The sequence below is a fragment of the Arvicanthis niloticus genome, chromosome 20 (genome assembly GCF_011762505.2).
Source record: "Arvicanthis niloticus isolate mArvNil1 chromosome 20, mArvNil1.pat.X, whole genome shotgun sequence".
NCBI lineage: Eukaryota > Metazoa > Chordata > Mammalia > Rodentia > Muridae > Arvicanthis > Arvicanthis niloticus.
Genome location: NC_047677.1, coordinates 12,968,284 through 12,983,770, shown reverse-complemented (window position 1 = coordinate 12,983,770; position 15,487 = coordinate 12,968,284). Strand labels below are relative to the sequence as shown.

Genomic DNA, 15,487 nt, shown 5'->3' with positions numbered 1-15,487 from the left:
TTGTTCAGTTTGTTCTCTTATACAACCTGGACTACCGACCACCCAAGGGTGGCACCGCCCACAGAAGGCTTGCCCTCCCACATCAATCACCCATCAGGAAAAGCGCCTTCATCGGACTGCCTGTATGCTTTTATACAGTTGAGGTTTCTTTCCCCAGATTACTCTAGATTGTGTCAGATTGACAAAAAAGCCAACGAAAGCCAACAGGACAGTCCCTATCTATCCACAGATTAAGATCCTGGAATCCTGGCGTTCTGGCTAAGGGTCATGTTGAGAGGCGCTATCATGCAGGTGCACTGAGCTTTCCTTCCATGGGCATGGGGTGTCTCCATTTATTAGTTATATCATTTCTTTGGGATGCTTACAATTTTCCTTATCGACCTTGTAATGTTTGTTAGATTTATAGTGAATTTTTTTTTTTTTTTTTCACTTTTTAGGCTGCTAATGGTAACTTAATTCCTCTCCTTGCTTGCCGGTGTTCAGGAACACATTTGACTCTGCGTCTCTTTGCATTGCGTCCTGCCACCGTATACTTAACGTTTGAAGTGTTCTTAGCATCGTCGGATGGAGGTGGGTTTTCTTAATTGCCAACTGCATTTCAGCAAGCATGGTCTATTTTTTAGGCACAGAGACGTCCACCAATCTCCACCAGAAGCTCTGCTACCACATCCTGGGGACTGATCAGTCGGAAGACATTTTGTGTGCTGAGTTCCCGGATGAACCTAAATGGATGGGAGGAGCTGAGGTATGTATACTTACCCTCAAAGACAAGGCTCAGTTCCCAGGGTCTCTTTACTCTTGTTCCTGCTAACCTTTCCATCCTCCCTGCCCAGCTTCTATTTCTTCGTGTGATAGTTTTGTGAGGTTCACACCTCCATACCTTACAGCAGGGATCTTTCCCAGTGCCTCCTGGCCCAGAGGAAGTCACATCTGGGGACTGCCCTCAGGCTGCCCTCTCACCTGCCTCCCAAGGCCCTCAGGCCACCTCCTTCCTGTTCACAGTCCCTCCTGTGCACACCACACTGCAGCGCCTGGAGGAGATTTTGTCTTGGGCCTCTGGAGTCTAAGCGCAGGACAGCTGTCACAGAAAGATGTCGGCTACTTAGTGTGGATGAAGGGACAGGGTGGAGGGGAGAGATTGCTGTGTCCTAGGTTAGATGGGCCACCCCCACCAAATCTTTGTTATTTTGAAGTCATTTGTAAACCAAAACTTAAACAAAAATCTCCCAAGAACTCAAACTTCCCAGCAGGGGGTGCTACAGACTAAACATTGTGGAAATCCTCAATGTAAGAAGGACTCACACAGCCGAGTCCTACACTGGGGACTTAACTCTGTCACATCTTATTCTTGGAGTTTCTTGTTGTTGTTGTTGTTGTTGTTTTTAATCCTAAATCTTAATATGCGTTACATGTTACATTTTTATACACATTAGCTTGTGGTCTCTAGTAATTTAAAAATATATGTTTGTACATACAATTATAGATGTTACACATAGATTCACATGGGAAATTCACACACACAAAACATGGAGTCTGTTTTGTGCTGGCCAACTACTCCTGGGCACGTGGCCTGCCCTGGAGTGTGGTTGGAATACACAGTGTGCTGGTCTGGAGCCACCATAGGCTCATGTATTTGAATGTTTGGCCCTCAGTGAAACTGTTTGGGAAGGGTGAGGAGGTGTGGCCTTGTTGGAGGAGGTGTGTCACTGGGGGGGGGGGGGCTCTGAGGTTTCAGAAGCCCACATCAGGCCCAGTTGCTCTCTCTGCCGTACTTGTGGCCCTGATGTAAGGTCTTAACTACTGCTCTAGTATCTGCCTGCCCGTCTCTGTTCCCCTGCCATGATGGTTATGGACTCGCCTTGTGAAACTGTAGGCAAGCTGCCAGTTAGATGCTTCCTTTTGTAATTTGCCTTGCTCACAGTGTCCCTTCACAGCAAGAGAGCAGTACTCAAGGCACCTGGTGATGGATGCCCCAAAGGAGAGCTGCTTTTCCCTTTCCCAGAAAGTATCAGTTGCAGATATCTTCTTGGTGAGACTTTTGCTTACTTCCCCTTGTTTGTGTTAGGCTTGTTTGTGTCCGGTGGGTGTCACCTGTGTCCTGTCACTGTCTGTGAGTTCGTATGTTCCATCACCCACCACCTCAGGCTCCTACAGTCAGTCTTTCTGCCTCCATTTCTCTCTTTTCTGAGGGGGGCAGGGAAGAGTCCTTGAAGCTGGTAATTGTTGACATGGGGGAAGAATCTGGGAGGAGTTGGGGGAAGGGAGAGAATATGATCAAAATATTGAATGAAAGAAGTTTAAATAAAATAAAATTTTTTATTAATTTTGAGAATCTTGTATGCATGTAATATATTTTTTTATTAATTTTGAGAATCGTGCATGCATGTAATATATTTTGGTCATATTCACCTGCTAATGGCTCCCATATCTTCCCCCCATCCTTTCTACCCCCCCCCCCCCAACTGCATGGCCTCTTTTTTGTTGTTTCTTTGTTTTAGATGGCTCACTGATTCAGATTTGTGCTACCCATATGATCATGGGTGTAGCACCCACCATCCACCGGAGTGTGGTCAACCTTCTGGGGGATACCCTCTGAGAGAAAAATGACATTCCCTCCCTCGGAAGCTGTCAGTTGTCTGCCTGTAGCTTCTCAGGCAGGGGTGGTAGCTCTCTCCTCTGCCGCTGTGAGCTCATGGGTGCAGCGGTCCTGTTTGTTATGTTCAAAAGACACCGTTTTGCTCCAGTCTATTCTACCATAGTCTACCAACTATGGCATCTACTCTTTCCACTCCCTCTCCTTACCTTAGCAAGGGAGTGGCTGAGCACCCCAGTGTGAGCCTTAGTGAGGGCGTGGCTGAGCACCCAGTGTGAGCCTTAGTGAGGGCGTGGCTGAGCACCCAGTGTGAGCCTTAGTGAGGGAGTGGTTGAGCACCCCAATGAACTTACACTTTGGACTTTGATAAAGTATGACTTTTTGCATTAGGGCGTCCACTGCACAAAAACAAATAAAAACAACTGATCTGCGGGTTTAGAGGTAGGGACTCAGAGGTCGGTTTGATGATGTCCATTTACCAGAATAACAGTTGTAGGTTCCCATGCGGGCCCCACGAGTTCCCCAACCTTTGGTTCTTTAGCATATCAGGCACACATTCCTTCCTAAATTCAGTCAGAAATGGCAGGCTACCCCAGAGCATTCTTGCTGCTGTTTGTGCCCGTGGGCATGTCTTGCCAGGCTGGTTGTTAATGTAGCCCAAGGTGCAGAGCTGGGTGAGACCTTTGATGGCTTTTTCGCCCAGCAGTCTGCACAACACCCCAATCACCATACTGATTACTACAAGGGGAACTCTCCGCAGGCAGTGTGCCTTTGAAGACGGAAGACCTCAGAAACCAAACCAGAGACCTAGATGTGGGCGAGCAAGAAGGGCATGCTGCTCCTTAGAAAGCAGCTGTGGTAGGAATGCCATCCTGTAGTGGAGGTTAGGTGTCCCCTTGCTGACCTACTTGGAGACTGACTTCCTTTAGCTCTTGTACTATTTACGTACACATAGTAAAACACTGTGCTGTTGCCTTAACAGCTAGTCTGACTTGTTTTCCTGGTGCAGTAATAAACACCAAGACTCAGAACAACCTGGTTAGAGTCAGTCATCAAGGGAAGTTAGGGCAGAAACCTTGGGGACACTGCCCTCAGGCTCACATCCAGCGACCTTTCTCCACAGCTCAGGCTCACCTGCCTAGGGAGGGTACCACCCATGGTAGGAGGGGCTTTCCGACATCAATTAGCCATGGAGAAAATGCCTCACAGATTCTGATCGAGGCAGTTCTTTAGTTGGGGTTATTGACAGCCAGGTTAAGCCATCATAGGACCCCAGTTGAGATTCATGTTTTATAACACATGCTTCTATGAACGTTATTTTTTAAAGGGCCTGTATTTTGACTGCAAACTGTCACTTGAGCTCCAGTGTAGAATTTTTCTACTTGTGGTGTCATATGTCAGCACCCTGACATACGTTTGTCACAGTACATGTGTGGTCAGAGAACAGTATCAGGAGTTTGCTCATGCCTTCCATTACGGGGTGTTGGGACCAAATTTAGTTTTCCAGACTTGCTCAGCTAGCATTTCCACCTACCGAGCCATCTTGCCAGCTCAGATTTTGGGTTTTTAAACTAGAGATGATCTGTATTACTGATCATTGGAGGGCTGGTTGACGACATTCCTCCCCTGCCTCATGTATCACTCAGGAAGGGAGGAAGGAAAACAAGTGGGATTAGTGAATAATCAAGCTTGTGTACCAGGAAAGGGAAAATAGATGGGTTAGAGACACAAGTGTCCATCCCTTGTCAAGAACTGTATTATTTTAAATGGAGGTATTTTCTTTGTCTGTTTTTGTTTGGTTTGTTTTGGCTTTTGCTCGGGATGTGCTGTTGTATCCGATTCTAACTTACCAGGCAGCACATCAAATGGCATCTGGATAGATGCGTGTTTTACTCAGCTGTATTATTATACTATCTGGGAATGCTGGCTAGTCTGACATATGACTGCCTATTACAAATATGTAGGTTGGTCACACATACTTGTATGCATGGCTGCTCGTACGCCTGACACTGCCTCTTCTGCCACCCATGAATCCTATCTGAAAACTCATCATGTGCATGGAGTTTGGCATTTGAAAGTTTTCCTTAATTGAGTGTTGGGAACAGACTCAGCATCAAAGTGATGTTGTTATGATTCAAAGCCGTTAGGAAAGGAGTCCAATAAATCTGGTGAAGATTGCCTCAGAGGAACATGACAAACTCTCCAAGCTGTTCATCTCCACTTCCCTGCCTCTGTAGCCTCCAGTCTCAGGGGTCACTGCTTCCTCTGCCCATTTTACACACATAGCTAGTTCTCTGCTCCAGCATCTAGCATAGAAAGGGGCGAGTGGTTTAGTCCTATAGGGTGGCATCTGTCAGTCCTGAGATGTATACTGAGAGTGAGTGCATTGCGTGTACCTAGGTACACACTAGGCAGTTTCCTGGTCATGGGACCCCATCCCTACGCTAGCATAAGCAGCTGTAAGGATGGAAAGTCTTAAGCAACTGATTTTAAAAGTCTGATTCCTCCTTCGGAAATGGGGACATATCTTCCCAAGGCATTCTGTGTTGAAGTAATTATTTAAAAACGGCCTCTGGTCAAGACTACCTAAGCTGCAGCGGCTCCACCTAGCTCAGCCACCATGTTCTGTGGCCAGAGGCCATGTGCATGCCACAGCTAGAAACAGCCAGCCAGAAATACCAGCCCTGCCACCCACAAGAGGCCAGTGTGGGAGATGGCTCTGCCAATCTTCCATGCTGTCTCTGCAAGGCTAAGTAAGCATTGCCCAGACCATCCCACCATCCATGCTGGCCCAGTAATAACATGAGACTCTAATGCTTAAAGATTAATCAAAGGCTTTATATGTTTTGTAATGCTCAATAACAATATGCCCATACAAAGAGAGTTGTTTCCCGATTAGCTAACCTAAATAAAAGTTGTTACCCATGACTGCTCTCCATACCTGCATTGCTCTCCCTCCTCCTCTCCCTAGCTCCTCCTCCTTCTTTTCCTCTTCCTCCTTTGCTCTTCCTCTTCCTCTCCTTACTCCTCCCACCTTAGCTCCTCCTATAATTCTGGGATCTACATTTTTCAGAGCTTTTTCCATTAGTTGCTACTCTCTGACCATCATACATCATGTTGAGTCAACAATATTGATTATTCCTGTTTGCATCTGTCTGTCTCAAACATCTTAGTGTTAGTTCTCAAAACCCTGCCCTGGTTTTCTGTGTAGTCTAGAATTGAGTTGAGTGGCAGCCACTGGATAACCCCTTAGTAATCTTGGTTGAATAAACTCGTCCTTAGCTATGATCCACTGAGTAGCTATGTTTGTGTCGTGTCTTTGGTAGAGAAAATAGAAGCTGGGTGATCCTACTGAAATCAGCCAGCTTTGGTGACACTCGTGTGCCCTCATCTACTCTGGGTAAACGAATATACTTTATTTTCAAGAAGGTTTTGTTTGCGAACCTCCCTATGGTAGCTCACTCCAGGAGTGAGACAGCACACAACTCAGTCTCCATCTTACTGGTAGTATTTCCAAGTAACTATAACCAAAGCAAGCCCCAGATGCCAGCATTCTTTTCTCCCTTCATTATTTTCTAGTTGGGTTAAATCAGCACTCTAAATGTAAGCCAGAGGACTTCATAGAGTTTAGCTATCAGAATACTGGTGTATTAAACTTCATAGCAGTAAGAATGGTGACTTTCCCAGAGGCAGATGCTGTTGTGGATGCCAGGAAGTGCATGCTGACAGGAGCCTGATATAGCTGTCTCCTCAGAGGCTCTGCCAGAGCCTGACATATACAGAGGTGGATGCTCGCAGCTAACCATTGAACTAATCAAGGAGTTCCCAATGGAGGAGTTAGAGAGAAGACTGAAGGAGTTGAAGGGGTTTGTGGCCCCATGGGGAGAGCAACAGTACCAACCAACCAGAGCTCCCAGGGTCTAAATCACCAGCCTGGGAGCACACAGGCAGGGACCCATGGCTCCAGCTGGTATATGAAGGGAGGAGGGCCTTGTTGGGCATACGTGGGAGAGGAGGTCCTTGGTCCCGTGAAGGCTGAATGCCCCAGTTTGGGGGAATTCGGGGGTGGGGAGGTAGGAGTGGGTGGGGGCACACCCTCATAGAAGCAGGAGGAGGGGAGATGGAATAGGGAGTGTCTGGGGTGGGGAATGGGGAAAGAAGATAATATTTGAAGTATAAATAAAATATCCAATTAAAAAAAAAAAAGAATGGTGACTTTCAGCTTTGATTCCTACCAATACCATGAGGAAGGTCGGTAGATCAATCAATACCGTGAGGAAGGTAGGTAGATCTAGTATCAGAACATAGCTGCCTCATTTATAGTCATTCTTGGGGTTTTGCTTGTGTTAATGTTTTATCAAGGACAAAAGTGACTGTCTTTAAGGAAGTTTATAGGACTTAGAATCTTGTAAAATAAGAGTATGAAAACTAGAAACTTAGGAATTACATATTTCATAATTGGTCAGGTTAGCATTGCACACAGTGTTTTTAGTCAGATTGCTTCCAGAATGCGAGGTTACTATAGCTACTGTCATTCATACTGCCAGCAGCACTTTGTAGAGGAACACTTAGGCTGTCATCAAAGCCCTGGCCCTGACTCTCTAGTTTGTTTGCTTCTTGATTTTTTTTTTTTCTTTTCTCTGGCTTTTAAGAAAGTCACCTTATCTGTTAGAGTCAGAAGGACCATATTAGCAGAATGTTTGTCTTTCCAGTGATCTCTAAAAAGCCATCTTTAAAATTACCTTAACGTAGTCTAAGAAGCTAAGCAGCTGTTGTCCCTAATTTATTTTTTTTAGTGGAGAGAGTTTTTTTTTTCTAATATGTACATTCATAAGAAAATAATGTATAGGTAGTTTTGAGATTGATGCTTGAACATTGAAAATACAAAGGTGTTTCCAGTTAAGCAGACTCTGATGCTCATCGGGTGGATGCCTGTCTTAGCTGGCACTGTGACAGCGGCATGCCCTGGGACTTCTGCCTTAGACCAACTATGAACTGCTGGAACTGTTAGTCTGGTGGTGCCGGGGAGAGAGCTCTTGGGATGGGCTAGCAGCAGCTGCTCGCCAAGGTCTGGTGCTCTTGCACGGATGTCGCTGTTCTGTCTTTCCATTGAGTGAGGCGCAGTAGCTGAAGTACGTGTCATTCGTGATTGATGTGGCGTGGCTCTGAGCAGCTGCACAGTTTCTGTCTGTTTTCAAAGGACAAGAGAACAAAAGCCTCAACTAATTAATGTTAAAGAGGCTGCTTTGCATAATATCTAATAAAATTATAATTGTATTACTGCTACTTTTTGTCTAGGACGATCTGAAAAGGAGGGCTCAAGTGACAAGCATTATCAGTTTGTTAGCCTGCTTTATTAAAAGCGGAAAAGAGATAAACTGCAGGACTCTGATCAATCTGAAGTGAAAAAGAAAGGTTCATAAAGAAATTGACTTTGAGGAATTGTTGTTGTACATGCCTGTAATCCTAGCTCTCAGTAAGTGGGGCCAGAAGGACCAGGAAGGAACTGAAGACCATCTGTGGCTGCATAGTGAGTTCAAGGCCAGCCTGAGCTATATGAAATTGTCTTTTAAAAAAATAGAGGAGAGAGAGAGAGAGGAAGGAAGGAAGAAGAGGAGGAGGAGGAAGAGGAGGAGGAGGCGGCGGCTGCAGAAGCCTCTACCACCATTGTAGACAAAGGGAGGGAGGGAAGTCTGGGACTGTAGCTGGCCTGGAAGCTTCACATTCACCCTCCAGAGCAAGAACAGAGAAGAAAAGAGGGAAGAGCAAGAACAGAACACTGGAAAGACTTGATAGCAGTGGTTTTAAAAAAACTGCCGAATCTCAGATTGGATATTGAAAACCAAATTAGGTCTCATTTCCTTTCAGTGGGCTCACTAGACCTAGGGTATTCGTCACTGGCCACGCTGGTCACACACCGGTCACACTCCAGTCTGTATGGCACTGGCCTCAGCTCCTGCCCTGCCACAGCTAGAGAACAAGAGGAGAGCTGAGGCAGTGGTTGCAGACCTTCCATAACAGATAGTTGGGGGGACACACGAGAGAGGTTGTGCCTACAGTCACCTCAGCCTAACGCCTTGAGGTGCGTTAGGGACCCCAACACAAAGATGAAGAACTTGGAGCATTTTATTCTCACCAAACTAAGGATCCAGAGAAACAGAAGCTACTAGAATTAGTGTGGCGGTGGGGACTTCCCTGGAAGAGTCATAGGGATTTACTTTAGGGTCGCTCTGTGGCTTCAGCAGTCTGTCAGGACGCATGTGCATGGAATGGGGCTCCCCGATTCAGGCTCAGCACAACACCCAGGAGCTATAAACCACTGAAGGCTTGACAGAGGCTGGGTGACAGTGTTATAACAACAGTCACAAAGCCTTATCAGCACCTAGGGGATCAGTGGTCCCTAGAGAGCTAGGGCTTTTGCAGTCAGGCTACAGACCTTAGCCAACAAGGCTGGCGAGCAGGTGGGAATGGAGCCAGCTAGTTTGCCAGCAAATTAATCGATTCAAAACATTTTACAGGCAGATTAGAAGGAAAAAGTCCTGACAACATTCCAAGTCGCAGAATCCAATTCTGAAGTCACCGCATGGCCAATGAAGCAGAGTAATGTGACCTAGAGCCAGAACAATCCCGGATCGTAGGAATAGATTCAGAAATGGCAAGTGAGTTAGCAAAGATTTTAGAAAGTTAGAGAAATAATTTACAAAGGCTTTTGGAAAATGTTTGACAGGACCGAGTGAAACTCATTGTCTGTTTGAAATGCCAGGATAGAAACGGGGGTGTTCTTAACTGTAAATGAGGGAGAAATGCAAAGGAAAAAAAATTACATTTGATAAAATACACAAACCCACGGATCCAAGGAGTGCAGCAAATTCTAAGCACACTGTTAAAGCCAAGTCTGTAGTAATCTACTTACAAATAAGTGAGAGTAACAAGAAGATACCAAAAGCCTGCAGGTTAAACACGCACATGCACACACATGCACACACATGCACACATACACGCACACAGGCACGTACACACACAGGCACACACACAGGCACGCACACACAGGCATGCACACAGGCACGCACATAGGCACGGCACGCACAGGCATGCACACACAAGTCAAATGAAATGGTAGCCTGTGGCATTACCAATGAGCTGTGCCAAGAGGCCTCCCCATGGGCCTGCCCATGTTCTTTTTAAAACCACAGATCTTCACCACATGCCCTGTTTTCTTTGGTAAGATTGCTTCCTGTTATTTGTGGCATTTGTTGGTGGGTAATATGTAGCATAGTTTCATATTTATGTGTGAGTGTCTCCTTTATCAGGTGTGACATTTTCTGTGAGTTTTACTGATACACCATTAACATATATAAATAAAACGTATACATGACTTTGTACATAAATACTTAGAATATGTCTATGGAATGACCAAATAGAAGAATCACAGTTGGAAAGTGTAGCAGGGCTCCTCTACGGAACAAGAGTCAACTCTGTGTGTGTGTGTGTGTGTGTGTGTGTGTGTGTGTGTGTGTGTCTGTCTGTGTGCATTCGTGTGTGTTTGTGTGTGTGTTCATAAAGACAAAGAATGTTAACAATTCACCCTGTGACTAGAGGCTTGCCAGTTCTTTCACCAGAAGAGTGAGCTAACAGATTGGAAACTGCAAAGAGTTGTCCTTGGGCTCCGGGCAGTCCCCTGTTCTCTTATGACCCATAGCTGATTAAGCAAGGTGCACCCACGTTACGGAGGGAAGTGTGCTTTGCTCCATGCCCACTCATTTAAGAGCCATTACTACAGAAGCATCTTGATGAATGCTTAACCAAATATCTGGACACTGTGGCTCAGCCAAGCTGTTGTAAAGTTCACAGTCACGAGACTGTAGAGATACCGAGTCTCATACACTGTAGCCAGGTACATGCTGGTACAACTGTCTAATAAGGTTGAGTATATACACGTCCAGTGACTGATTACTCCAGTTTATATCTACAACCTGGGAAGCACTTTAGGTTACAGAGATGTTTAAGATTTTTTTTTCCTAAAGAATTGTTTATAGTATGAAGGAAACTGAAACAGTCTAAATATTTACCAGCAGGGAGGAGGCTCAGTCGTGTGGTATCCCTAGATTGTATGTATAGCAGGTAAAATGTATAGATTATATAGATCAGTGAAAGCTAGTAATCAAAAAGACACCACATGAAAATGAGCCATGGAAGGGCATGCATAGGTTGGTGCTGCTGGCACCAGGCCTTACAATAACACATTACTCCTTACTTTAGGTTTTTATCATGATTTTTATTTACTACCCATGGGTACGCTTTTTCATAGTTGAAATTTCCAGAAGTCGAGGCTCTTTACCTCTGAGATCTTGTGGTAGAATTGACTAAGGAAATGTATGAAGCACCACTCGGTGGGCATGTGCAGTGTGGCCCTGGACTTCTGTGTCTGCATCCACTCCGCTAACCCTTGCTCATTTAGAACTGTAACTCTAAGAACAGGTAACCCACGGGCAGACCTAGAGGTTTAAATATTAGTGTTCAAAGTATCAAACTACACATTCTTAGATAATAGGTGAGGAATTTAAATACAAATTATCACATCCTATTTTCCTGATAATACTTAAATACCTATGAGTGGGACAGTAGACCATGTCAGGAAACTTGGTAAGGTTGAGTGGGTTTAGAATCCCTGGCACCCACCTGAGGATGATAGGCGTTTCCCTCTTCCCAACCAGACTCCTGGCCTGGAACGTGTGACCACAAATCTCTACATAAGAATGTGACCAGTGATCATGTAGCACAGAACAGAGTTCTCCATGTTAAGGAGTTATCTAGATGGGCTCTGAGGGTTTAGCCAATAAGCTTTCCTTCCTAGACAGTCCTGTCTGCGAAAGGTATTTAATCTCTGGTGCACCCTGAGGAAATTGTATGCATCATTTTCCATGATGAACAGTGAATAAACAGTATGGACAAGCATAGACTGTCTCTCATCAAGATCCATATTGTGGAGCATGGAGAAAGCTTTTGTCTGCAGTGTGCCTGACTCTCCCACAGAAGGCTCCTCTGTGTTCCCTCCATTCCCAAGTCTTCGGCCTAGGGGTCAGAGAACCCCAGCTTTGGCTCAGCCTGCGTTGTTCCTCACTCCGGCTGGGCTCCCCATCTTAGGCTGTGTTTTCCCACCTCCTAAGCAGTGTATCTGCACTTCCGACAAGCCGAGCACCTGAAGATGGGATAGGACAAAATGCACTCTAGCGTCCTGCTTTTTGCTTTTCATCTGCCCGACCACAGTCCGCACACCCCACCCCAAAGATGGAATGCAAATCTAGACCTGCGTACTTGCTTTTTTAAAGTAACTTCATTCTCAGCTCCTGAGTTTGAAGTAAAGGCCCTGCGTTTGAAGTTTCCCTTAGTTAGATATAAAATGTCCACCCAAGCTTGGTCCCCAGCTGGAGGTGCTGTTTTGACAGGTCATGGATCCTTGAATGGGTGGGCCTAGCTGGAGGAAGTCTGTTACTGTCGGGTAGGCCTTGAGGTTTATAGCCCAGCCTGGCTTCTCACTATTTCCTGTGGCTTCTCACTATTTCCTGGTGCCTCTGTTTCCTGATCCACCCAGATGTGGTCAACTTCCTGCGGCCTTCCTTGTCATGGTTGACTGTAGCCCCTTAAACCATAAACTCAAATTAATCCTTTTTCCTTCAAGGTTCTTTGAGCTATGTGGTCACAATGATGAAAATAGTAATTAATGCATATTTAGCAGTCTGCTAAGAGAGCAGGTCAGGGACTCGGGCTTATATCCTGTTTTTGCCTCTTTGTAGCTATCCGACGATGGCCGATATGTCTTATTATCGATCTGGGAGGGATGTGATCCAGTAAATCGACTGTGGTACTGTGACCTCCAGCAGGAATCCAATGGTATCACCGGTAAGTCATCCTCAGACCTATGTAGTTATCCCAGGATACTCCATTAAACAGTGGTGCCTCAGTCTTCTGGTTGACTCTCAAGAAACCATCTTCCTTCCTACCATATCAGCTCAGTTCATGCAGATTTTTCTTTTCGTGCTATTCCATGTAAAGACAAAGAGATGCAGCTGGCTCTTCATGTTGAATTTTAGCTGTAGATACATTAAGCATAAGCGCTTCTGTTCCTATTTGTGGTAAGATCTCTTGTGTCAGGGAGAAGCTGGAATCTGTAGCTATTTAAAGTCATACAGTTGTTAGGATGCAAACTGTCAGAGGCAGGTGGTTAATAGAAAGGTGGGTATTTACCAGATCAACTGGTAGTCATATGACGACCCTTCCTGAGCCATGTCACATGGACACCAGGGAACAACTGTTTTGCTTCTTTAAATAGCTGTAATCATATGACGGATTCACAGTGAACCAGTAATAACAAACGAGGCCCTCTAACACTGTCCCACGCGACTGACTTTTGGACCTGTGCAGGAAACTGAGTGGCCCCGTGGGACACTCCCAACCACTGTGGTTTGTTTCTGTTATTCACAAACGTAAGGCTAGTGAAGTAGTAATTATGAAGAGATGAGGCTGGAAAGATGGCTCAGCAGAAAACAACACTGGCCTTTTACCAGAGAACTCCAGTTTACTTCCCAGCAACCACATGGTGGTTCCCATCTTTCCATAACTCCAGTTCTGGGCATCCAACATCCTCTATTGGCACAGACATAGATGCGGGCAAAACACGCGCCCCTTTCAACTGGCCATCAGCCCGAGCTAGCCACAGACTTACAGATCCACCTGGCTCTACCCTCAAGGTGCCAGGGTTAAAGGCCAGTACTACCTGCCTGGTGACTGACCACCTTCAATTTTTAAGGGGCTGGTTCCGCACTTACTATGATGACATACGATGTGATGCTTGGTTTTAAATTCCAAGTCTTTTAAGTAAAGTTAATTTAAATAAAAAATATTTTTAAGTTTTACAGCTATGTTGGAATTGCGCTTTCCCCAATATGTTTAACTCGACAACACATTATGCAAAGATCCTCTGTGGGTGCGAGTGTGACATGAGTGTCAGGTATTTAGAGAAGGTAGTGGAGTAGGACCGACTGTCCAGGTTAAAATAGACGTGTTCTGTGACATTGAAGGCAGGAGGTGTTTAGAGAATTCCTAAAGTCATAGAGTTCTTTCGTGCATACATTTTCCAAGACAGTCATTGAGTCTGTGTGTCAGGCAGGTCACGTGGTCCAGTGAGCCTTTCCTCATTAAAGGTGTGCACAGAGAGCCATTTACAGAATGATAGCAAATGCTGCTAAGAATTTTATTGGTGACCACTCCATACCAGATCTTAGGAACAAAGGGCTGGAGGGTGCTGTAACTTCATCCAATGCAGCTTTTATTTGTATCTTTAAAATACCTGCAAGCTGAGTATGAAGTAGCAAGACATCCCATAAGTACTCGGCTCTAGCTTGAGAAAAACACTGAGTGTGAGCCTGTTAGAAGTGGCTGGCCATTAGAGAATGGGCCAGGTAGAGGATGCCGCCTTTAGCTTGTGGAGCACCCCTGGGAGCACCACAGCAGGGGAGGCAAGATTTCGAGTGTGTCAAGTTGAGAAAGGACTGTTTTATGGTGTGGGAACTTAATTCGGAGTGTAACGGGGAAGGCACTGGCCCCATCGTGGACCCGGTTAGTGTGTTAAGACACTGAGCTGCCTGGAATAGAGTATGGCAACGGTCATGGCAAAACCAGGCAGACTTGGCGCTACTGACTTTTGAGCAGGCTTTGCTGCTTTGCTGCTTTGCTGCTTTGCTGCTTTGCTGATAGCAGTTTTTTGTAGCATCTCTAACCTCTGCCACTAGATGGCAGTATCACACCTCACCTTTTAAGTCATGGCAACCAAAACAGGCCGTAGACCTTCCAAAGGCTGCTTGGAATTGCAGAGTCTGTTGCCCCTGGTTGCGGGCCACTGATGTAGACCAGGTGGGTAGGGAGGGGACATTGTAGGGTGACAGGAAGAGTGGAAAGACAGGCTTCGATTTGAGACTTGCTCAGGCAGAAGAGTATTAGCAGGTATGCGGAATGGTAGGGCCGGAGATAGGTCCTTCAGTCTCCCTTTAGCGCTGGGCTTTTCAGTGGCTCCTTGGCACCCACCCACAGCTAGCCCTTGCTCTTCCTTGTGTGCTGCAGATCCCAGTACCATCTGTGCTGTGAACTTTGTAGAAAGAAAAGAACCCCTCGCCTCCCAGTGTGGAAACCTACGTCGTTTCTTCCAGTATCAGAGATGACAAAAATGCTTTATTTCTTCCCAGGAATCCTGAAGTGGGTAAAACTGATAGACAACTTTGAAGGAGAATATGATTACGTAACCAACGAGGGCACAGTGTTCACATTCAAGACGAACCGCAATTCTCCCAATTATCGGTTGATCAACATCGACTTCTCGGACCCTGACGAGTCCAAGTGGAAAGTGCTCGTTCCAGAGCACGAGAAAGATGTCTTAGGTAAGGCAGGTGGCAGCTTGGAACTGCGCTCGTGAGGACATCAACAGGTCAGTCCTTCACGGTCTGTTGACTAGTTACTCTATACAGACCCTGTGGCTTGTAATTATTAGGATGCTTTAACAGTGTTTACTGTCTGGTTAAAGGAGTAGCAGTTCTTAGCTTTAAGCTTTTGTATCACCTTGGTTGTTCATTTTTATTTGTTGTAGATGTGAGGGTGGACTTCCAGCCATCTTGCTAGAAAGGAGAATAGACTGCCCGTTTTAATTGAGAGCTGCCACAGGAACTTACTCATCAAAAATAATATGCTGACTTACAAATGAGTGCATGAAAACCTAATTTGTCTAGAAGACTCACTAGTCTTTTACTAGGTTTTTACACAAAAGAGGAATTCAGTCAGCACTTCCTTGCTGGAAGAGTTTGCTTACTGGAAGTGAGCTTCTGTGGTAAGTTCAGTGAGGAAGTC

The 15,487-nt window shown here is 45.5% G+C and overlaps 1 protein-coding gene across 1 annotated transcript in view; it reads left to right on the top strand.

Annotated features, from left to right (window-relative positions):
• Window positions 1-15,487, top strand: part of Prep (prolyl endopeptidase) — an 86,404-nt gene that overhangs the window by 30,790 nt on the left and 40,127 nt on the right. The window contains exons 6-8 of the mRNA XM_034524419.2: window positions 624-745; window positions 12,388-12,493; window positions 14,833-15,024. Of these exons, the coding sequence (XP_034380310.1) occupies window positions 624-745; window positions 12,388-12,493; window positions 14,833-15,024 (420 nt within the window). The remainder of the gene's footprint in view (window positions 1-623; window positions 746-12,387; window positions 12,494-14,832; window positions 15,025-15,487) is intronic.